This window comes from Onychostruthus taczanowskii, unplaced genomic scaffold, assembly GCF_017590055.1.
Source record: "Onychostruthus taczanowskii isolate IOZ18803 unplaced genomic scaffold, ASM1759005v1 scaffold30, whole genome shotgun sequence".
NCBI classification, from domain to species: domain Eukaryota; kingdom Metazoa; phylum Chordata; class Aves; order Passeriformes; family Passeridae; genus Onychostruthus; species Onychostruthus taczanowskii.
The window spans coordinates 8,345,512-8,366,929 of record NW_024500350.1 but is presented as its reverse complement, the minus strand read 5'-3'; the positions used below and the strand labels follow the sequence as shown (position 1 = coordinate 8,366,929).

General features: G+C 59.5%; 3 protein-coding genes across 8 annotated transcripts in view; 2 read left to right on the top strand and 1 right to left on the bottom strand.

The window, feature by feature from the left end:
• Positions 1-379: 379 nt before the first annotated feature.
• On the bottom strand, positions 380-3,272 carry SGSH (N-sulfoglucosamine sulfohydrolase). Its single transcript, XM_041409402.1, has 9 exons — positions 3,198-3,272; positions 2,986-3,058; positions 2,762-2,922; positions 2,535-2,640; positions 2,122-2,272; positions 1,749-1,905; positions 1,497-1,578; positions 1,213-1,416; positions 380-939 (listed from the first exon to the last, which is right to left on the bottom strand). The coding sequence occupies exons 1-9, from the start codon at positions 3,270-3,272 to the stop codon at positions 380-382; spliced, it is 1,569 nt and encodes a 522-aa protein (XP_041265336.1).
• SLC26A11 (solute carrier family 26 member 11) lies at positions 3,188-11,547 on the top strand. Of its 6 annotated transcripts, XM_041409066.1 has the most exons (17): positions 3,391-3,430; positions 3,480-3,702; positions 3,979-4,171; positions 4,323-4,408; positions 4,903-4,982; positions 5,131-5,273; positions 5,535-5,710; positions 5,798-5,870; positions 6,169-6,219; positions 6,823-6,883; positions 7,215-7,270; positions 7,458-7,598; positions 8,231-8,358; positions 9,406-9,505; positions 9,718-9,854; positions 10,070-10,142; positions 10,881-11,547. In XM_041409066.1, exons 2-17 carry the CDS (start codon positions 3,538-3,540, stop codon positions 10,961-10,963), a joined length of 1,746 nt encoding a protein of 581 aa, XP_041265000.1. In that variant the 5' UTR covers positions 3,391-3,430; positions 3,480-3,537; the 3' UTR covers positions 10,964-11,547. The 6 variants fall into 6 exon arrangements, with proteins under 6 accessions (XP_041264998.1, XP_041264997.1, XP_041264996.1 ...); XM_041409064.1 differs by having other exon boundaries at positions 3,188-3,702; positions 5,673-5,710; XM_041409063.1 differs by having other exon boundaries at positions 3,188-3,702; positions 7,521-7,598.
• Positions 11,548-12,359: 812 nt separating this feature from the next.
• RNF213 (ring finger protein 213) overlaps positions 12,360-21,418 on the top strand; it is a 43,930-nt gene continuing 34,871 nt past the window's right edge. The window contains exons 1-9 of the mRNA XM_041409400.1: positions 12,360-12,466; positions 15,168-15,482; positions 15,902-16,537; positions 17,457-17,638; positions 18,253-18,411; positions 18,652-18,845; positions 19,039-19,319; positions 19,922-20,181; positions 20,804-20,998. Coding sequence (XP_041265334.1) covers positions 15,291-15,482; positions 15,902-16,537; positions 17,457-17,638; positions 18,253-18,411; positions 18,652-18,845; positions 19,039-19,319; positions 19,922-20,181; positions 20,804-20,998 — 2,099 coding nt within the window. The 5' untranslated portion in view covers positions 12,360-12,466; positions 15,168-15,290. The remainder of the gene's footprint in view (positions 12,467-15,167; positions 15,483-15,901; positions 16,538-17,456; positions 17,639-18,252; positions 18,412-18,651; positions 18,846-19,038; positions 19,320-19,921; positions 20,182-20,803; positions 20,999-21,418) is intronic.

Sequence of the window (21,418 nt, the reverse complement as noted above, 5' to 3'; positions counted from 1 at the left end):
AGAGGCCCTTGGCCTGTCCTGCTGCCTCCAAGCTGGGGGCTGCTGCAGGGCTGTGCCCAGCTCCAGGTGAAAATGAGAGCCTTACCCTCCAGAGGCTTTATTGAGGGCCAGCTTGGCCCTTCAGCTCCTCTGGCTGAGAGCCAAGGCACTAGGAATCCCTCAGTGCTCTGGGGTCAGGCGGTGTTGGCACAGGGGGCAGAGCCTCATGGTGTCCCCGGGATTTGGGACCAGCCCTCATGCCCCACAGGAGCACAGCACAGCTGGGGCACAGGTGGGGTCTGAGCCCCACAGCAGCACAGCACAGCTGGGGCACAGGTGGGGTCTGAGCCCCACAGCAGCACAGCACTGTCAGGGCACAGGTGGCACTCACAGGTGACACTCACAGCTCATTGTGCAGTGGCTGGCACTGGGGGCTCAGTTTCTCCTCCAGGACAGCGTCGGGGGCGCACACCCAGGGGTCCCCCGTGTCCCACTGCCACCTGAGGAGCTGGGCACGCAGCAGCTGCAGGACGCTGGCATAGCGCGGGTCGGGGGCCAGGTTCTGGCTCTCGGCGGGGTCGCGGCTGCAGTCGAAGAGCTCCCAGCGGGCTCGGTAGTAGTACTGCTGCAGGCTCCTGTTCCAGTGCGTCGGCTGCCCCGCCCTGGTGCGCCTCAGCAGGTCCTGGAAGGTGGGCGAGACGTAGAAGTCCTGGTCGATGGGGAAGGGCATCTTGTAGTTGAGGTTGTGGATGAGGCGGAACTGGCGGTGCTGGATGGCTCGCATGGGGTAGTACATGGTCACCTCGTGGTGACTCTGGCTGCTGAAGGCGGTGGCCCAGGGCTGCTCTGACTCCAGGGCTGGCAGGAGAGACTTTCCAGTGAGCTGCACCTGCCTGGTGCCAAAGATGCTGTAAGCAGGGTAGGGGATGGAGAACCAGTCCAGAATGGTCGGCGTCAGGTCTGGAGGGGAGGAAAAGGGTGAGACGGGGACAGGCACTGTGGGAGGAAACTCAGCCCCAGAGAGGGGCAGAAAGGTCCCCAGGGATGGTGTCCCTGCAGGGGACTCCGTTCTGTCCTCTCTCCTCTCCCTTCCCTGCACTGGCCCTGCCAGTGCTGAGGGCTCGGGGCTGCCCCCAGGGACAGGACCCTGAGTTTTGGTGCAGGGAGGGTGGGGAGCAGCCCACCCCGCTCCAGGCACAGCTGTGCTGCCTCCCTCCCTCCCTCAGCACTTACCCAGGAGGCTGGCGAAGGCCAGGCTGACGTGCCCCCAGCGCTGGGGGTGCTCGGGGGAGGAGAGGAGCAGCGGCTGGGCGGTGCCCGAGCGGTAGAGGTTGGTCCTGCCCCCGGGGAAGGGGATGCCGTTGTCGGACGTGTAGATCACCAGGGTGCTGTTGAGGAAGCCGGCGCGGCGCAGCTCCTCCAGGACCAGCCCGATCCCTGTGAGAGCAGGGGCAGAGCTCAGCGGGGAGGGAGAGAGGAGCTGCAGAGCTCAGCCCCAGCCTGGCCACGGCTCCCACCTTGGTCCATGCGGCCGATGGTCGTGTACTGGGCAGCCAGGTCCTCCCGGGCAGCCGGCGTGTCCGGGACAAAGGCAGGGACCTAAATGGAGACAGGGAAAGGGACACGTGGCTGACACAGGCCCCTGTGCCTTCACCAGCTCTTGCTGTGATACTGGGGGCAGTGACAAGGTGGGGGCCAGCCCTGGTTCCATCAGAGGCTGCCACCATGTGCAGCCTCAGAGAGCCCCACACGTTCCCACAGGTTCTCACCTGCACTTGCTCTGGGCTGTAAATCTGTGGCTTCCAGTCAGGGATCCAGCCCATCCCGCTCTCTCCATTGCCAAACTTCTCACAAAAGGCCCCATATTGGGGCTGGGAGTGCCCACAGCGGTGAGGGTCGTGGAAGGCAACATAGAGGAAGAAAGGCCTAGGGATGGAAAAGGGGGGTGTGGAGGTGGTGAAGCAAAGGACTGCCCAGAGACTTTCCTGAGCTGTGCCACGGCGAGCTGAGGTCAGGGCTCCCCCCACCTCATCTGGATATGGGGGGACTCAGGGACAAGGGGCCCCTTCCTGTTTGTGACCAGCTGGGCCACGGGGACGCATCTTCAGTGCAGCCATTGCCAGGACAAGGGGACAGTCTCACCTCTCATCCTGGCTCTGCAGGAAGCGCCGGACGAGCATCTTGATCCGGGTGATGTTTCTCCCAACCTGCAGGACCGAACTGTTCTCCTCTGTGTAGGCAAAGTCAAAGGGGTACACAGCCCCCGGCCCCACGTGCTTCTTCCCAATTATCCCTGTGAGAATGCAGACAGGTGCTGTGGAGGAGCAGTGCAGGGGGGATGGGGCTGCTGCTGTCTCCTCTATGCAGGGACAGCCACAGGTCCAGGGAGCTCTGTCATTGGGGTTTGGTTTGGTGCTCCCTGCCTGTCCCAGCTCTTTACCTGTCCCAGCTCTTTACCTGTCCCAGCTCCTGCCTGTCCCAGCTCCCTACCTGTCCCATCTCCTGCCTGTCCTATCTGTCTACCTGTCCCAACTCCTGCATGTCCCAGCTCCTACCTGTCCGGATGCCTGCGTGGCTGAGCAGCAGGGGCAGGCTCCGCACGCCGTCGAAGGAGTTGAAGTGATGCACGTCCTGGTGCAGCCCGTACATCCCGCTCTGGTGCTGCGGGGACAGGGCCCGGTCAGACCAGGGCTGCCAGCCCGGCTCCAGAACACGTCCAGCCGTGCCCGTGACTCCTGCTGTGGGCTGGCAGCCCCGGCCCGGCGCAGACAGGTGCCCCTACCTGGGGTAAGCCGGTCAGGATGCTGGCCCGGCTCGGGGAGCAGCTGCTCACGGAGGTGAAGGCGTTCTGGAAGACCAAACTGCGCCGGGCCAGCGCGTCCAGGTTCGGCGTGCGGATGGCTGAGTTGTTGTAGGCGCCGCTCTCGAAGCCGCCGTCATCGGCTGCGGGACGGGCGCGGGGTCAGCACGGGGTGTCCCTGAGGTCAGCCCGGGGGTGTCCCTGACCGGGCGCGGGGTCAGCCCAGGGGGCACTGATGACACCGGGAGCATCCCCGGGCTGCGGGTGACCCGGGCGGTGCTGCGGAGGGGACGCAGCGGAGCCCGGGACCGTCTCTCCCTCCCAGCCGCGGGATGCCCCCAGCGCCGAGCCCCGGGCAGGGGGGGCCGGGCCGGCTCCGGGGCCGGGCCGGGCCGCACTCACCCAGGAGCAGCAGCACATTGCGGGCCGGGGCCGCGGCTCCGCCGGGCCGGAGCACGCCCAGCAGCAGCAGCAGCAGTGCCCAGGGCCGCATGGCACCGGTACCGACAGCGGCACCAGCAGCGGGGCTCGGCGGCTCCTCCGGCCGCCCCGGCTCCTCCTCACCCCGGTCACATGAGGCGCCCCGGCCGCTCAGATCCGGCGCGGGCGGAGCCGCGGGCTGTGCCGGGCTGGCACCGGCGGCTCCGCGGGGTCCCGCTCCGCCCCGCTCCGGCCCCGGTACCGACCGCGGCCCCGCGGGGTCCCGCTCCGCCCCGCTCCGGCCCCGGTACCGACCGCGGCCCCGCGAGCTCTCGGCCATGCCGGGGTCGCGGTGTCCGCGCCCGGCGCTGCCGGTGCTGCGCTGGCTCCCGCGGTACTCCCGGGCGTGGCTGCCGCTGGACCTGCTGGCCGGGCTGGCCGTGGGACTGACCGCCGTGCCCCAGGCGCTGGCCTACGCCGAGCTGGCCGGGCTGCCGCTGCAGGTGGGTGCCGGGACCCGCGGACCTGCCGCTCCCCGGGCTGCCTCCGGCCGGGGTGATCCCGCTCCCGGGCAGCCCGGCAGTGTGGCGGGCAGGGCCGGGCTGGGCTGCTTGACCGAGGGCTGGAGCCGTGCAGTCGCCCATTTCCCGGGCAGGATGCCATGCGTGTGCCAAGGGCCCTGGAGTGACCCGAGATCAGCCCAGCCCTCCCAGTCCGGGAGGTGTCCGGCCTCTCCCGGCTCCCAGAGCTGTGCTAGTGCCCCTTCTGTCCCCCTGCAGTACGGCCTCTATTCCTCCTTCATGGGCTGCTTCGTGTACTGCCTCCTGGGCACGGCCAAGGACGTGACGCTGGGTCCCACGGCCATCATGTCCCTGCTGGTCTCCTCTTATGCCTTCCACCAGCCCGTCTATGCCGTCCTGCTCGCCTTCCTCTCTGGCTGCATCCAGCTGGCCATGGGGCTCCTGCGCCTTGGTGAGATGCTCTTGCCACGCACTGATGTGTTTAGGATCTTGCTGCACAGCCTCTAGGTGTTCCTTCCTCCTCTCTGCTCTCCGGGACACTGGGACTGTCCTGCTGTCCCTCTGGGGTCAGGAGCGTGCTCACTGCCTCCCATCCCTTGCAGGATTCCTTCTGGATTTCATTTCCTGCCCTGTCATTAAGGGGTTCACATCAGCTGCTTCCATCACCATTAGCTTCAACCAGGTCAAGGTAGGATCTGCCCTGTCCTGGCTGCCTCTCCAGCTCTCTCCTAGTGCTGTGCACCTGGGATATTTAGCACCGGGCTGGGCCATGTGCTTGGTGCTGGGGGAAGGAGCCCCGAAGGGGTCTCGAGACCCCCTGCCAGCGGTTCTGCTTGTTCCCTGAGTGCTGTGCTCGGAGCAGGCCGAGCTGAACACACCCTCTGCTGGTGACCAGCTGGTGGCATCCAGGACACCAGTAAAACCAGGACACGGGATTGGTCACTTGCAGGAGGCACTGGGCAATTCTCTGGCACGATGGGTTTGGCAAATTTGGAAGCTGGGGGTGGTTTGCAGCCCGAGCAGCCCCTCGCTGGCCTCGCAGGGTCCTGAGGCTCTGCTGGGCTGCCGCACTTCCTTTGTGGTTAACCCAAATCAGAGCCTCTGGCAGCAGCTCCAGGCTGGTGTTGGCTAATGGCTGTGGTCACGGGGCCGGCTGTCAGCACGCCTTGTCTGCCTGCACAGAACATCCTGGGGCTGCAGGCCATCCCGAGGCAGTTCTTCCTGCAGGTCTACGAGACGCTCCGGAGGATTGGAGAGACCAGGTCAGCACCACCCTGCCCTGCAGCTGCTCTGCTCCCATCTTTTGGTCACAGCTTGGACTGATTTCTGGCTGTGACACAACCGTCCTGCCCTGGGCTTTGTGGGAGCTCTCACAGCGTGTTTGGGGTGGCACTGATGTGCCTCTTGCAGGGCTGGGGACGCTGTGCTGGGGCTGAGCTGCCTGGCAGCGCTGGCAGGGCTCCGGGCCATGAAGAGCCACCTGCCCCAAGCTGCCCCCACAGAGCCACTGGCTGTCAGGATCAGCTACCTGATTGTGTGGATCTCTGCCACAGGTGTGTCAGCTGTCCCCTGCCCTGTCCCCTCCCAGGGCTCATCTCTTTGGGTCAGGGAAAACAGAGCCTGAAACTGGGGAATCCCAGGCTGGCAGGAACCAAGACCTGGAGGTGGGGCAGGGAGGACAATGTCCCAATGCTCCTGCCACCGTGCCCCTTCCTAAGGCTGGGAATTCCCCAGCAGCTCAGATGCCCCTCTCCTGCCCCCCTCCTGCCCTGGGCTCCGGGCACGTTTCATGGCTGCTCTCTCCACTTTGGCAGCACGCAACGCTCTCGTTGTCCTGTTTGCTGGCCTGGTGGCTTACTCCTTCCAGGTGCTGGGCTCCCAGCCCTTCAGGCTCACGGGCAGCATCCCCCAGGGTCTGCCAGCCTTCCAACCACCACGCTTCTCCCTGGCAGCGCCCAACGGCACCGTCCCCTTCCAGAGCATGGTGCAGGTGGGTGCTGGCAGCTCCCCAGGGGCTGCTCTGCTCCCCCCTGCGTGTGCTGGGTCCCAGCCCCCCTGACTGGATCCTTCCTGCCAGGACATGGGGGTCGGGCTGGCCGTGGTGCCGCTCATGGGGCTGCTGGAGACCGTCGCCATCGCCAAGGCTTTTGGTAGGGCTGAGCCAGGTCCTGCCCTGTGCTCTCAGGGGGGACTCTGTGGGGGCTGGGGGTGCTGGGGAAAGTGCTGTTCCTTTTGGGGCACTGGGGGGGACTGGGCCCCGGTTCATAGCATGGACTGGCAGGAGGGGTCCTGTGGGGTGCACAGCTGAAATCTGCCCAGGACTTGAGCGTTGTCTTGGGGTGCTCCTGTGCCCGAGGGGTGCCAGGACAGGGCCCACTGCTGGTTCTGCTCCCTGTGTGTGGCAGGTGCCTGTGCCATCCTCAGGCCAATGCCAACATCTCCTTTCAGCCTCACAGAATGGTTACAGGATTGACCCCAACCAGGAGCTGCTGGCTCTGGGTAAGAGTTGCTTGCTCAGGAGGGTAGGGGGGGCCTGGGTGTCCCACAGCCCCTGGGCTGCCTGAGATCCCTATCTGGGCAGTCCTGCCTCCACCTGAGCTTCTCCCTTCCTTTCCTTGCATGTTGTCCCCACCCCAGGCGTTCTCTCAGCTCAGGAATTTCCAGAGCAGGCTGAGTCACTCCTGCACGGTCACAGCGGGGACACAGACGTGCCCCCCCATCCCCTGTCCTGGGGACACAGAACAGCAGTGCCCCCCCAGCCCCTCTCCTGGGGACCCAGACACAGCACAGACACTGCAGTGCCCCCCCAGCCCCTGTCCTGGGGACCCAGACACAGCACCGACACAGCAGTGCCCCCCAGCCCCTGTCCAGGGGACACAGAACAGCAGTGGCCCCCCAGCCCCTCTCCTGGGGACCCAGACACAGCACAGACACTGCAGTGCCCCCCCAGCCCCTCTCCTGGGGACCCAGACACAGCAGTGCCCCCCCAGCCCCTCTCCTGGGGACCCAGACACAGCACAGACACTGCAGTGCCCCCTCAGCCCCTCTCCTGGGGACCCAGACACAGCAGTGCCCCCCCAGCCCTCTCCTTTGTCTCCTCAGGTGTTGCCAATGTCCTGGGCTCCTTTGTCTCCTCGTACCCGGTCACGGGCAGCTTTGGCCGGTGGGTACCAGGAGGGGGAGCCTAGCTGGGGCTGCGTGCTGAGGGAGCTCTGCAAGATCCTGAGTGGAACACTGTGCTGTCCCCAGTGGGTCCCTGAGCTCGTGTCCTGGTCCCCAGCAGCCCACCTTGGTGGCTGGGCTATGCATGTGTCCTGGTGTTCACCTTCCCGTTGTTGAGGATCGCCTCCCTTCCTGCTGTGCAGTCCTGGAAGCCGGGGCTTGCTTGTGTTCCTCCCTGCCAGGGCAGGTGGTTCTGCTGGGTGGGGTCTGGGCAGGGGGCAGGAGCAGCCCCCAGCCCGGCACAGCCTGGCACAGGGGGGTTTGTGTTTCAGGACGGCGGTGAATGCTCAGTCAGGGGTCTGCACCCCAGCGGGAGGGCTCGTCACAGGTACAGCCCTGCCCTGCCCTGGGGACCCTGGGTGCCAAGGACCCCTGGGTGTGGGGTACCCTGGGTGTTGGGTACCCTGTGGGTGCCAGGGACCCCTGGGTATCAGGACCCCTGGGTGTCGGGTACCCCTGGCTGTGGGGTACCCCTGGCTGTCAGGTGCCCGTGGCTTAGGGTCCCTCTCCCACAGGTGCCCTGGTCCTGCTGTCCCTGGCATACCTCACCTCTCTCTTCTATTACATCCCCAAAGCAGCGCTGGCTGCTGTCATCATCTCGGCCGTGGTGCCCATGTTCGACGCTGGCATCTTCCGGACGCTCTGGCGGGTTAAGAGTGAGGGCATCGGTGGGGAATGGGCAATCCCCCAGTCCAGCCATCCAGGAGCCACTCTGGCAGTCACACGTGCCCCCGTGAGCTGGGACTGAGGCCCCTGCTCAGCTCCCCCTGCCCCACTCACACAGCCCAGGTCTCCTCTCCAGCTCTACCCCAGGTTTCCCATAGCGGAGTCTCAGACATCCAGACCCTTAAAATAAGTTAATCACAGTGCCATAACTAAATAACAGAATGACAGCTCCAGTTGGGTGTTTCTGGGGAGGGAGCCAGAATGAAGGAGCCTGTGAGCTTTTATCCTCTCATAGACATACAAAGTCTGGGGATGCTCTCTGAGTGTCCCATCACAGTCTCTGAGTGTCCCAATCAGGGTCTCAGTGTCCCATCACTCTCTCTTGAGTGCCCATCATGTGGCTGCCCAGGGTTCCCGGGTGCTTTGTCATGCAAAGGGGACAGTTCACGGCCCCTCCCAAGGGCTCCCACCCAGAGCTCCACCTGCATGGAGTGGATTCCTCAAGAGTGGATTCCTCAAGACCCGGGTGCAGCCAGGTTGTGCCCGCAGAGCTGGCACTGCCACCGAGTGCCCTGTGGCACCAGGACCAGCCACAGCTGAGCCTGGCTTCTCTCTCTTGCAGGGCTGGACCTTGTGCCCCTCTGCGTGACGTTCCTGCTCTGCTTCTGGGAGGTGCAGTATGGAATCGTGGCTGGGGTGCTGGTTTCTGGGCTTCTCCTGCTCTACTCCGTTGCCAGGCCCCCAATAAAGGTGAGCTTCTCCCCTGCCCTTGTGTTGGTGTTCCCAGCTTTACTGAGATGGAGTAACTGAGAGGCATTTTAAAGGATTTATTCCATTGTCACCCTCGATGAAGGGTGAGACATAAGAGATGGAAAACTCAATGCCATTCCATTAGAAGCCAACCCATTTCCTTATTACAATACATTATAAATGTCCTCTAGCCTGTTAGCTTTTGCCCCACAATGCTGCTATTACTTCTAACACCAATCAGTTATATTTTTACCCCACGTAATGCTACAGTGCATCTTTCACAGTTCTAATTCTCTAAAATATCTGGTCTTTTTGCAAGGCCATCGTTTGAAACTGGTTGAAACTTGTTTCCAGTTCAATCTCTCTCTCAACAATGTCATCTCTATTCCATGGCCTTCCTAAGCCTTATCTCAGAGTTTGCGCACACTTTTACAAGACTGTGTGAGCTTTCTGTCAGGTTTTGAGAATTCCTTAGAAATCCATTTCTCACACCCTTGGATGTGGCAGGGCCAGGGAGCTGGGAGGGGGCTCCTGAGAGCAGGGACGTGCTGGGGTGCAGGATGCTTCTGACCTGTTCTTGCTGTCCCCAGTCTGCCACGGGCACAGCACAGGGACCCCTTTCAAAGAGCAGGAGGAAGGGAATATCCTCAGACCGGAGAGCAGGACAGGGAGGCATCACTGCCCTGCCCTGCTGACACTGGGCTGTGTGCAGGAGGGTTTCCCTGAGGCATGGGGGCTCCTGCTCCTCCCAATCCATCCAGGAGGGCAGGGAGTGGCACGGGCAGTTGTCCCTGCCTGGGAATGTCACAGCCCTGAGCTCCTGTGGCTGTCCCTGCCTGGAGAGGTCACAGCCCTGCACTCCTGTGGCTGTCCCTGCCTCAGGATGTCACAGCCCTGCGCTCCTGTGTCTGTCCCTGCCTGGAGAGGTCCCAGCCCTGGACTCCTGTGGCTGTCCCTGCCTCAGGATGTCACAGCCCTGCGCTCCTGTGTTTGTCCCTGCCTGGGGAGGTCACAGCCCTGAGCTCCTGTGGCTCTGTCCCTCCACAGGTGTCAGAGGGGTCCGTGCTGCTGGTGCAGCTGGGGAGCAGCCTGCACTTCCCAGCTGTGGAGCACCTGAGGGACATGGTGTGCAGCCGTGCTCTGGCAGGTACAGTGCTCCTGGGCTGTACTGGGGACACGCCTGTCGCCACCTGCATCACTCTGCTGTGGGTGGCAGGTGCTGCCAGGCCCAGGGACTGCAGGTGTCAGCAGTGACAGCACAGCTGTGCCACCCTGCCAGCCTTGCCCTGGCTCTGAGGGCTGTGACCCCTGGGCTGCTCATTTCTGGACTTGCTGGGACATGCCCTTATGCTCTTCCAGCAGCATCTCCACCAGGCTCTGTGGTGCTGGACTGCAGCCACGTCAGCAGCATCGATTACACGGCGGTGCTGGGGCTGGCAGAGCTGCTGCAGGAGCTGCACAGGCATGGCCTCTCGCTGGCCTTCTGTGGCCTGCAGGTGTGTGGGACCTTGGCCACGCCACCCTGGCACTGGGAAGGGTGTGGGTGTGGCTGATGGGCTCAGCCCAGCTGTCCTCCCGGGCTCTGTGCTGGCCTCTCCTCAGGTGGCACCATCACCATCCCGAGCACCTTCATCTCACAGGGCTGGGGGTGCTGGGATGGCTGGGGGCTCTGCCCTGGTGGATGGGGAGTGGCAGGTTTCTCTGCCCTCAGGACCCCGTTCTCCAAGTGCTCCTGTCTGCAGACTTGGAAGGATTCCAGCATTTCCCCAGCTGGGAGGAGGCAGGTGAGGCTCTGGGCTGCTCTCCCAGCACGGGGTGAGCGTGGCTCTGGAGGACACTGTGGGGATCTGACCTGTCCAGCTGCAGAACAGCAGTGTGGGGCTGCAGGGGCTCCTGGGAGGGTGAGCTGGAGCCCCTCCCAAGAATTGGGTCTCCCCAGCCTTGGGGATTCATGGTGAGCTCTGGTGGTGCAACCCAGCAGCAGCTCAGCACCACAGAGCCCTTCACTCCCCCTGCAGAGGGGTGGGACAGAAGCAGAGAAAAGAGAAAATTCTTGGGCTGAGATGAAGGCAATTTAGTAGGACAAAAAAGAAAATGAAAATGACAATAACCATAAAGGAATATCCAAAGCCAGTGATGCACAAAGTGCTTGCTCACCACCCTCTGAGCCATGCCCAGCCAGCCCCTGAGCAGTGACCCTCACCCCTCGGTCAAATCCCCCCAGTGCTTCCTTCAGCACCATGCCCTGTGCTCTGCAACATCCCTCTGGGCACTGGGGCGGCTCTCCTGGCTCTGCCCCCTCACAGCTCCTCGCTGCCTGGGCAGCCTGGGACCTGAGAAGTCCTTGGCTTAGTGTAAGCATTGCTCAGCAGCAGCTGAACCATCAGGCTGTTATCAACAGGAGCCTCATCCTGAACCCAAACGCAGCTCTGAACCAGCTCCTGGGAAGAAAATTCCCTCTGTCCCAGGCAGAGCCAGGACATGAGCCTTGCCTTGACTCTGCTTCCCCCCTCCTGTCCCAGAGCGGTGCAGGGCACCGGAGCTGGGGGGCAGCAGGGCAGAGCCCCTCACCAGCACTGCCGAGAGCACCGGGCTCATCCAGTGAGACCAGTTTGGGCTGAACGTCCTCCAGTGACACCAGCACCCTCCCTGGGAGCCAGCTGCCTCATCCTGGGCACGGGGATGGACTGTCCCCATGTCCCACGGTGAGATGGACAGAGCAGCACCAGCCCGGCCCCACACGGGCTGTGGGACATACCTGTTCCTTGTCACAGTGACCAGTGCAAAGCCATCCTTCCTCCAGGGAACTGCTGACATTTTTTAAATGACTGTTTTAATTCTGGACCTTTTTCATGTTCTGGGTCACTGCAGTGGTGACACAGGGTGAGCTCTCAATGCTGTTTCAGGGCTGCTGTTCTGCCCTCCAAGTGGACACGGGGGCTCAGCCTCCAGCTCTGGGAGAGGGAAAACGTCTGGGATTGTGCTCCTTACTGATTTTTATCCTTACCTTTTTTATCCTTGTCTGTGGGGTGTTGTGCCAAACACTGCCCTGGGTCAGGGCTGGGCTGTCACCCTGGGCCCTGCCGAAGGGACAGGCAAGGTGACACCAGGCTGTGCGATGGGGACAGCACTTGGTGGGGCTGGGCACGGTCGGGAATTCAGAATACAGCGACGGTGTAATAAATCAGAAACTGCTAATGAGTCAGTGTGATCTCTGCCTTCCGGAGGGAAAGCTTTTTCCTTTTGTGTGGGAAGGGGAGTTATCTTCTGGGTGCTGCTGAGCGTGCCGGGGAAAGGAAACCGAAAGCAATCTGGGGCAGCGCGGGTGAGCGGAGCCCGAGGGCACGTTCTGCACAGCTCCTGCTGCCGGAGGTGCTGGAAGGGCGGCGCGGGTTCCCGGGAGCCACACACCTACCGGGAGCCACACACCTACCGGGAGCCACACACCTACCGGGAGCCACACACCTGCCCGGGAATCACACACCTGCCCAGGAATCACACACCTGCCCAGGAATCACACACCTGCCCGGGAATCACACACCTGCCGGGGCTCCGGTCCTGCCCTGCAGTGCACTGAGCTGTGAGTTCCTTGCTGCACCATGGGGGTGCCGGGAGGGGGAAAACGGGGCCATGGGGGTAAAACGGGCTGGTTGTTTAGGAATGTGTGTGTGCTCAAACCTGTGTGAGCACTGCTGGAGGGCAGGGCTGCTGCGAGCCCGCCTTCGGCTCGCTCCTGGTGGGCTCCGGGATGGGGCACCAGCCGTACCCCCACTTTTGACTGCGGAACCCGCTTTTGGTTGTCGGGGGCCGCACAAAGTGCTCTCCGTCACACCTGCCCTGACTGCTGCTGCAGGACTCCTGCACCGGGCTGGTGGGTGGGGGGATGCTCGGGGGGTACCGGAGGGGACCCCGGCCGGGATGGCGCGGCCAGACGGGGCGGGACCCGCCGAGAGCCGCCCGGGGCCGGGATTGGCCGGGGCGGTCCGGGGCTGGGCGGGGACCGCGACTGCAAAAACGAAAGTTGGCGGCTCGGCGGAGAAACGAAACTTGTCCGGGCGGGACTCGGCGGGAAGAGCGGGCGCTGCAGGTGCCCGTGCCCGGTCACTCGGTGAGTCGCGCTGCCGGGGCGGCGAGTGGCGGCACGGGGCGCCGGGCCTGGGGGGATCTGGTGCGGGCGGCGCGGGGCGGGGGCAGCCGCGGCTCCGGGGCAGGCGGCGCTGCGGGCTCCGGGTCCCGCTGTACCCTCCCGGTGCCCCCGAAGCGCCTCGATTTCCCCGGTGCATCCTGATCCCCAATCTGCCCGGAGCCCTCCGGTACGTCCCCGGGGACTCCCATCTCCTCCCTGTTCGCCCGGGACGCTCCTATGCCGTGTTCCTCCCCCCCGGTTCTCCCCGTGTGTCGTCCCCCCCACCCCGTTCCCGGCTCTCCCCGTGTCCCCCCCACTGGGCCCTCCCGGCGCCCCCCGGGAGCTGCGCTAGCCCCGCCCCTCACACACATAGCTGGCTCATTTGCATACGACCGCTCCTTCGCCACACCATTGGCCCATCCACCCTGCTCGTTAGCATATCTCCCGAGGGGGCGGAGAGGCGCCAGTCCGCGGGGAGCGCGAGCGTTGTCATTTGCATACGGGCCCCGCCCACGATGCAGGCCCCGCCCAGGCGGGGTCGGCCCGGGCAGCGGCCCTCAGCCATGGCCCGGCCCCGCCGCTGGAACAAGGCTCCCGGCCGCGGCCCAGCCCGGCGGAGCAGCCCCGGGCAAGGCTCCGGGAAGGGGAGCCAGGCCCTCGGTTGGGAGCACGGGGCCTGAAGGCGGGGGCGCGCTCGCTGTTTGTGTTTGTTTGCCTTTAAGCGCTGTGGTTCCCCTCACGCTCCCAGCCCGGCTCTGCAGTGTCGCAGGTCGCTTCCTGACAATAAAACGGGCAGAGGAGGAGGTGACACGGCTGTGCCGGTGTTTGTGTCTCTGCCCCGGCCCTGTCTGTCCCCGCTGGCTGCCGGGCAGGGCCTGCCCGGTCCCTCAGCGGCTGCGGGGCCGTGCCGGGCCCCGGGACCCAGCCGGGCCGGGCTGCGCACTGACCGCAGGCTGCCTGTGTCACCTCTGGTGCCCGTGTGGCTCTGGGCTCTGCTCTGCCCAGCTCATTCTGCTCTGCTCCTATCCCAAACTCCCCTCCCAATCTCTGTCTCAACCTCCCCTGGTGTTTCTGACCGGACAGTTTTCTTTGCTTGGCAGTGACTGTCAGCAGACAGAGAAGTGATTCAGTTGGTGACACATCCTACACAGTCTCCACACTCAGGCCTCCAGTGTTGAACTAATTTATTTTACCAATGAAGTAGTGCTGGTTTCTATGTTAAAAGACTGGTTGAGTCCTTTTTGACACAGAATTTCCGATTTGTAGCTTGTTGTTAGATTTAGAGCTTACCCCTGAGTTGTGTTTGACAACATGCTAATTTTGCCTTGCTGAACAGAGACAGAATCAAGTGCTCAACACGGTTCTGCTGGGGGAAATGTTTCCTAATCCTTTACTTGTTTAAGACCAAATGACCTGGGCCACCAGAATGCCTTTTGGTTTGTTGACAGAGAGAATGTGATGCTAGAAAAGCACACTAAATCGGAATCGAGCTGCTGGGGTCCCCCCAGGGTCAGTTCTTAGCAAACCCCCCTGCACTCCAGCATGGCAGGGTAACAAATCTGGGATCTCCAGTTCTGGAATGCTGTAGGAAGAGCATCAAAAGTAGCTGAGGTTCAAAGCTTTTGCTCTCGGAACTGGGGTGGAGGCAGTGTGGAGGAGCCTGTGAAACCCCTGCAGAAGGCAGAGATTTGCTCTGCTGCCTGACTGGACCCAGAGCTACCGTTCCATATGTTTTTGAAGGACTGGATAAAGCTGTGAAGATAAAAAGGGAGTTTCTTCTGCCTTCTTGGAAAGCCCTCAGCTGAGTGGGAGCGGTCACAGCAGGCTGTGCCAGCTGGGAGGTGCCGCTGTCCTGTCGCTGCTCACGCTGGGCTCCAGGCACTGGCACAGGCGGCTGCTTGCCAGCACTGCTGCTGCGTTTGTGTCTGCAGCAGGGACAGGGATGGAGCTCTACACCAGTGCTGGGGTTCCTTAATTATTCTGCATCTGGCAGGGCCTTAGAGAGGGCAGGAGGCTGTAAGGGAAAGCGGTGGCATGGCTGGTGGGAGCTGTACAGGGATCAACAAACAGCTCCTGTGTGTTCATGACTTTGGCTGGGACACTTTGTTGTTCCCAGGAGCAGGTTCAGAGCTGTGTTTGGGTTCAGGATGAGGCTCCTGTTGATAACAGCCTGATGGTTCAGCTGCTGCTGAGCAATGCTTACACTAAGCCAAGGACTTCTCAGGTCCCAGGCTGCCCAGGCAGCGAGGAGCTGTGAGGGGGCAGAGCCAGGAGAGCCGCCCCGGTGCCCAGAGGGATGTTGCAGAGCACAGGGCATGGTGCTGAAGGAAGCACTGGGGGGATTTGACCGAGGGGTGAGGGTCACTGCTCAGGGGCTGGCTGGGCATGGCTCAGAGGGTGGTGAGCAAGCACTTTGTGCATCACTGGCTTTGGATATTCCTTTATGGTTATTGTCATTTTCATTTTCTTTTTTTGTCCTATTTAACTGTGTTTATCTGAACCCACAAGTTTTGCCTTTTTTTCTGATTCTCTCCCCCATCCAGGGGCTTGGAGCAACCTGGTCCAGTGCAAGGTGCAGGGGTGGGACAAGATGAGCTTTAATGTCCCTCCCAACCCAAACCATCCTGCAACCCCACTGGGGGGGTGAGTTTCCAGTTTAACAATTAATTTCCCTCCATTGCAGGGAGAAGAGAGGTGCAGGTCCCTCCAGTCCCTGATGCAGAGGAAGAGGTGAAGAAAGGAGGTGCTGCTGGGCCTCCTTCCACCAAAACCACCTGAAACAAAGAAGACAGAGGGCGAGGCACTGATGGACAGAGCAAGAGCCCTGCCCAACACCACACATGACACTGCCGATGGATCTCCCAGCTCTGCTGAGACGCAGAAGGAGGAAGAGGGATCCTCGCTGCTGGAGGATGTCACAGCTCCAGAGAACCATGCGGAGCCCTCGGCTCAGCGCGGGGCTGGTGACTCTGCTGAGGTGGATTCTCCACTGAGGAAGGTGAGGATCCTGCTGGGGAGCAGCTGTGACTTGTTGCTCTCTTGTGTGAAGTGTGGAGGCCGGGCTGCATCCCCCACATCCCTTTGGTCACGTCGGGGAGCTGCTGCCTGGCTTCCTCCAGAAGCTTGCTGTGTTTGCTGATGCTGCGTTGTGCGTGCAGTGCTGGGGGAAACCACAAATTACGTGAGTCAGCTTAGACACTGCAGCGCTGCTCTGTGCTCCTGCTGAGCAAGGCTTTCTCAAGAGTTATTTGCATTTCACTGGCTGGTCTTGTCCCTCCTCTTCCTGATCATTCTCTGTTAGCCCCCGTGTAGCAGGAAGATGTCGGCACTTGCTGCAGTGGTGGAGGTGACAAAGAGTTTCCCTTTGGCAATGAATAAACAGACGTTGTGGTCTTTGTTTTTCTTTTTTTTTAATAGAAAAGGAAGAAGACTACAGAAAAGAAGTCCATCTCTGGGGAAGAGGACTCTCTGCCTCCTCAAAGCACAGCACCAGTTCAAACCACAGAGTTGCCTGACACAGGTGTTACTCCTCAAGAAATCCAATCCCCTGGAGGTGAGGGAGCAAGCCCAGGTGCTGATGGACATGCTGATGCCAGTGGAGACACACCTGGAGGTGACAGGGATTTGGCACACCTGGGGAAGGAAGCTGACAGCCTGGAGGCTGAAGAGAGGCTGAGCCCTGCAGAGCAGAGCAGCACAGTCAGGGCGGCTGCCCCAGCTCCCAGCACTGCAGCCCCTGGGGAAAAGGCGGGGGATGGAGCAACCCCAGAACACGGAGGAACAGCCAGAGGTGATGTGGAACGGGACAGTGGTGCCCCTGGCCAGCTGCCAGCAGCCACAGCAGGTTCTCAGGCCCGGGGCAGCAGCAAGGAGCGGCTGTCAGCAGGGCAGGGAGCGAGTCCCTCTGCCGGGGGAGCAGTTCCTGGCAGTCCCAGGCTGCCTCCTGCCAAGGGAGCCCCCCAAAGCAAGCCTGAGACCAAAACCTCCCCTGGGGCTCTGAGCCTGCAGGCTGGGAAGGAGCCCAAGCAGAAAGGGACCAGTTCCACTGTCAAGGTGAGTGTGAGTGAGCTCTGGTGAGTGTTCCAGTGGGCACAGCTTCCCTTTGCCAGTGTGACTTGGTCATGCTGTCACTGAGGCTGAGGAGCACCAGGCATACAGGGATGAACTGGGGAGGACTATGGGGGGGCTCTAATTTGAATTCTGTTCTACCCAGGAGTCAGTTCTAGCCCAGCTCTCACTGAGGGGTTGCTCAGATGCCCCCAGGACTGGGAGGTATCTCTTCTCCAACCAGCCATGCTCTCTGGAGAGCTCTGGGATCCCCTTGCACGGGGGGATTTTGTGCTTTGCATGTGCCTGTGCTCTGCAGGCCTGGTGAGCTGGAAGTTGCTGTGGTTTCTCTTTCACTTTCTTGATGCCCCATCCTCTGGGACCTGGGGCTCGCTGAGCTGGCTGTGTGGCAGTGTGTTTGGGTTGGGCTCTTCTTCCATCCTGGACTGTTTTCCTTAGCCAGTGGCTTCCCTCAGTGATGGATCAGTTGTTTCCAGTGCTTCCAGGAGGATGAAGCTGGTGGTGCACCAGTGTTGGGGGCAAGATGGGCAGTAGATCAGAAAGTGCTGCACTGTTGATGGATGATGTGACCATCTTGACTCTGCTGGGCCAGAAGCCCTGGGAACATCAAACAGAAATGTAAGGGAGAAGCGAAAAGGAAATTGGCTTTGTTTAAAGGAAGTCATGCAAGACTGCAGGTGCAAGACTGTGGTTAGGCAGTGTAGCTAAGAAACATGAGTAATGTGGTTATTGCTCAGCAGTGAAAGATTTTACCTAAGGCTGTAAGAGTATATAAACTGAGTTGTAGAAACCATAAATGGCTTCTTGCTTGCACCAGGAGTCCCAATCACTAACACACCAGGAGGAGATGCTGTGCTTCCAGAGTCTCCTGTTTCATTGGGCATTGTTTGTCTCCCTGTTGCAGAATGCAAACACAAAAGAGAAAAATCAGACCCCAGGTGAGAAAATGCCCAGTGTGAGTGAGAAGACAAGTCCAAGCCAAGGAGCCAAGGCTGCCAAGAAGGAGGGTGCTGTGGCTGCAGCAGACAGCCCCAAGAACAAAAAGGAACAAAGGAACCAGAAACCAGTGGAAAATATTAAAGAAAGGTGAGAACAGCCCTGCTGCTCCCCAGCATTCCTCACTAACAGGAGCTGCTGTGAGGAGGACTCAGGACTCCGGACTGAGGTGCTGGGATTGGGTCAGTACATACAGACATGTGGAAATGGAATTATCTTGAAACTGAGGTGAAGTGGTTGTGCATGACAGAACCATTGTTGAATGGGAGCTGCAGCATGGGTGATGTGTTGAGCCTGCTTGAGCATCTGATGGACAAAAAAGATTATTCTCTTATTTCTTGCTCTTATGAGCAGTATGTGCTTCACACACACACACAATGCTTCAGGTGAATAGTGTGAAGAGCTGTTTTCATATTTTGCTTAATGTGTATGAGCTGGAAGGGGTTGAAAGTGTAGCCATTCCAGGTGACTCTGATGGGCCAGAGCATCTCCTGCTGCCTTTAGGAGCCCATTTTTCCTTTTTTGCACTGGGCTTTGCACTAGGCCTGCTCAAGTATCAGTCTGAGTGAACTGCTGCCGGAGTTAATGGGTCTTGCAGCCACTCAGCTGGTGGCTCGAGTCTGATTTGAGGTCTGCAGTGATTTGTGCAATTAAAAAAACACCAACAGAATCTCTTCTATTCCCCTTCCAATTCTGTCCTGCAGTTCTGTGAGCCGCAATGAGCGTGTTACAGTGTATTTCCATGCAATATTATCCAAAGACTTCAAGCTCGACCCCGATACCCATAAAGTGTTCATCAGGGCTCAGGGCATTCCTTCCTACGCCAACTGGAAGGACAACATCTGTGAGCTGAACTGCACCCGGTGAGTGTTCCCTGCTCTGAGAACGGGGTCCCTCTGGGGCCTCAGCCACTCTGCAAGGGATGGCTCTGTGCCCACAGCTGGGGGTTGCAGCGAAGGGTTTCACAGCGGAGAAAACCGTTCTAAAGTGTTCTTGTGAAAGAACAGTCACCATTCCTATTAAAAATGGAGCAGTGCACGAAAAAGGTCTGTAGATCAGCTAACATGTTCTTTACCTGCCTTTGCTGTGTTTGTGTTTCCAAGGCATCTGGGAGAACATGGATACCTCATTGAAGGTGCTGTAACTCTCAGCAGAGAAATCCTGGATGAATACATTCCTTACAAGTACTGGGTGTTCTGTGGGAAGGGGGAGTACGAGTTCATTTACAAGAATTCAGAATCCAATCAACACGTGAATCGCTGCTTATTGATAAACAGCACACTTCTCAACAATGGAGGTGAGCTCTGCTGGCTGGACCTGCACCTTGGGCTGATCCCTGCTCTCCTGTGGCCCAGCATTCGTGGCAGGCAGCCCTGTCTGAAGCTGGCAGCTCAGTGGGCTGCTGGGGGTACTGCTGAGGCAGCTGGAAGGGAAGAGGCACCTGATTGTAATGGTTGTTTTCCTGTGTTCTCCCTGTGCTGCCGTTCCAGAGTGGCACCAGTACGATGACATCGTGTGTGCAAAACCTTCCAAGTTCAAAAACTTTCGACAGATCTTTACTTTTGATAAAAACAAGGAAGTGGTGGAAGGGAAGAAAATAGCTGCCAATATTATGTTAGAAAGTATCTTCAGCATTCTTGGAACCTGGAGTCCTGACAATCTGAGGAATTTCTTCTGCCAGCTGAAGCAGTTCCATTATGTTGCAGTAGCCCAGCGGGTGTTTGAAGGCAAGGCAGTGCCATGGAGAGAGTTAAACTTCGGCACAGAGCAGGTAATCTCCCTTCTCTTGCACAGAGACAGAAGACATTCTGTCGCTGACCACAAATCTTAATTTTGCTGTTGACCTCGCTGGGTTCATTTTGCTTTTCCAGTCAAAGTTTGGGTACAGAAGCAGTGGGGATCCTTCTGGGGTGGCTGTCACTGACTGCCTTGGGGGCTCCAGTCAAACCTGTGCACCTCAGTGTGGTTCTGAGACCCCATGGGGGTCAGCAGCAGGGCTGTGATGTGATGACTTTGTACCTGAGTGGGTTTTGTGTCTGGATATTAATTTCCTAAGCCTTGCCATTAAATTTTGCTGCCTGTTGTTCTGTCGTTAACAGCTTCTCTGTACTCATCTCTTGCTCCAAACCTGCCTGCTTTTTGGGAGAAGCTCCTGATCCTGTTCTAAGCAGTGATGCCAGAAAGGCTTCTGTAATTCAAAATTTCTTACTTGACATAACTAGGAAATGTGACAGAAATGACCCATTGTCTTTTTTGGTCCTCGGGGCTGCTCCTTCCTGTCCCGTGGCCTCTCTGGAACTGGCAGAAGATGTTGGCTTCAGAAGAGAAAGGCTAATGCTGTGCTTGGTTTGTTTCTTCTCTTCTTTGTCCCAGGTGAATGATTTGCTGCTAAAATACATGCAGAAAATAGCTCTCCCTTTCCTTGCACCAGAAGCAGCTCCAGAAGACAGAATCATCCAAAGCAAACTGGCTGTGGGGCTCACCATTCTTGTGGTAGTTGAGAACCATTCACTTGTAGTACCTAAAAGTGACCTGGCTGAACTGTGCAGCCTCTTGTGCTTGGATCAGGTGTCACCACAAGATGTACAGGATGAGATTCATCACATCAAACAGGCTTTTGCAGGAGTTACCAAGTAAGTGCTCCATGTACCTTCTAACTGACCAGGCTGGTGTTGCTTTGATAAAACAACAGGAATCCAGCTCTCTACTGCCAGAGAACCAGAGAAAAAGCTATATTTGAAGGTATCTTTGGAGGTCTCAGTTCCAGCCTCCTGCTTGAAGCAGGGCTAGCATCCAGGCAAGGCTGCAGTGCACCATTCCACACTTTTGGTTGGTTTCCCTGGAGTGCCTGTTTGCCAGGTTGTAATCTGACTGCTTAGCTGGCACTGAATTTGGAGTTCTTCACTCACACAGCTGCAGCCATTGCATTTGTTTCTGGAGTCCTTACCTGTGTGGGTGTCACAGGGCTGGGGGGGCTCATGGGGAGACTGTAGCTAAAGGATTGTGTCTTCCCAGTGCTCTGGTAGCAGGATCTGTGCAGAGAGATTCAGTAACATTGCAGCTCTGGCCCTTAAACCTGGGCAGCTACACTCTGCAATGAAGAGTAGATGGAGCTAAAATAATGACCAGAGGTTAATTAAAGGCACATAGGGAGATGGAAAAGTAGCCTCCCACACCCCTAGGGTGTTCTCAAGGCTGGGATAAAGCTGTTCTTTCACTCAGTGTGTTTGTTTTGTTTTCTTTTTTTTTATTTAGCTTGAAGGTCGACCTGACAAACTTGTGCCAGAGGTGCATTGAATATGACATAGACCAGTGGGTGTGGGTCCTTCCCCTTCTGCATTCCTTTGCTGCTCCCCTGCAGCAGCAGCAGCAGCACGGGCTGGTGGAGGAGGATGCCTGGGCAGGGCTGGAAGGACTTCCATTTGCTGAAATCAGGAGGAAGCAAGATGCGTGAGTTTTCCAGATCTCCCAGTTCCTCCCAGTGCCCTCCTCATCTCTCTTTTTTTTGTTGTTTTTCCCCTCCCTCATTTTTAAAGAGTATGAAATGTATCATGTTGAGGGAGGATGTTTGGGGTGTTTGGGCACAGCCACACTGGTGGCTCAGGGGTCACTGAGTTAGCCCAGCTGGGCACGGTGTGACCCCTCAAACACAACCCCCCAGTTCTGCCAGCCAGGGAGCAGGTGGGAGCTAAAGCTGCTCCTGTTGTGTTGGGAAAATAAACGCCAGGTCATTGTCAGACTCTGAATGCTTGTGCTTGGTGGTTTGGTTCTTCTGTGCCCCCCCAGGGCCCTGGGGACTCCCACTCATCTCAGCTGCAGGGGCAAAAGCACAGGAATGAGGAGGAGATTCCTATGTGGGCTGCACAAGCT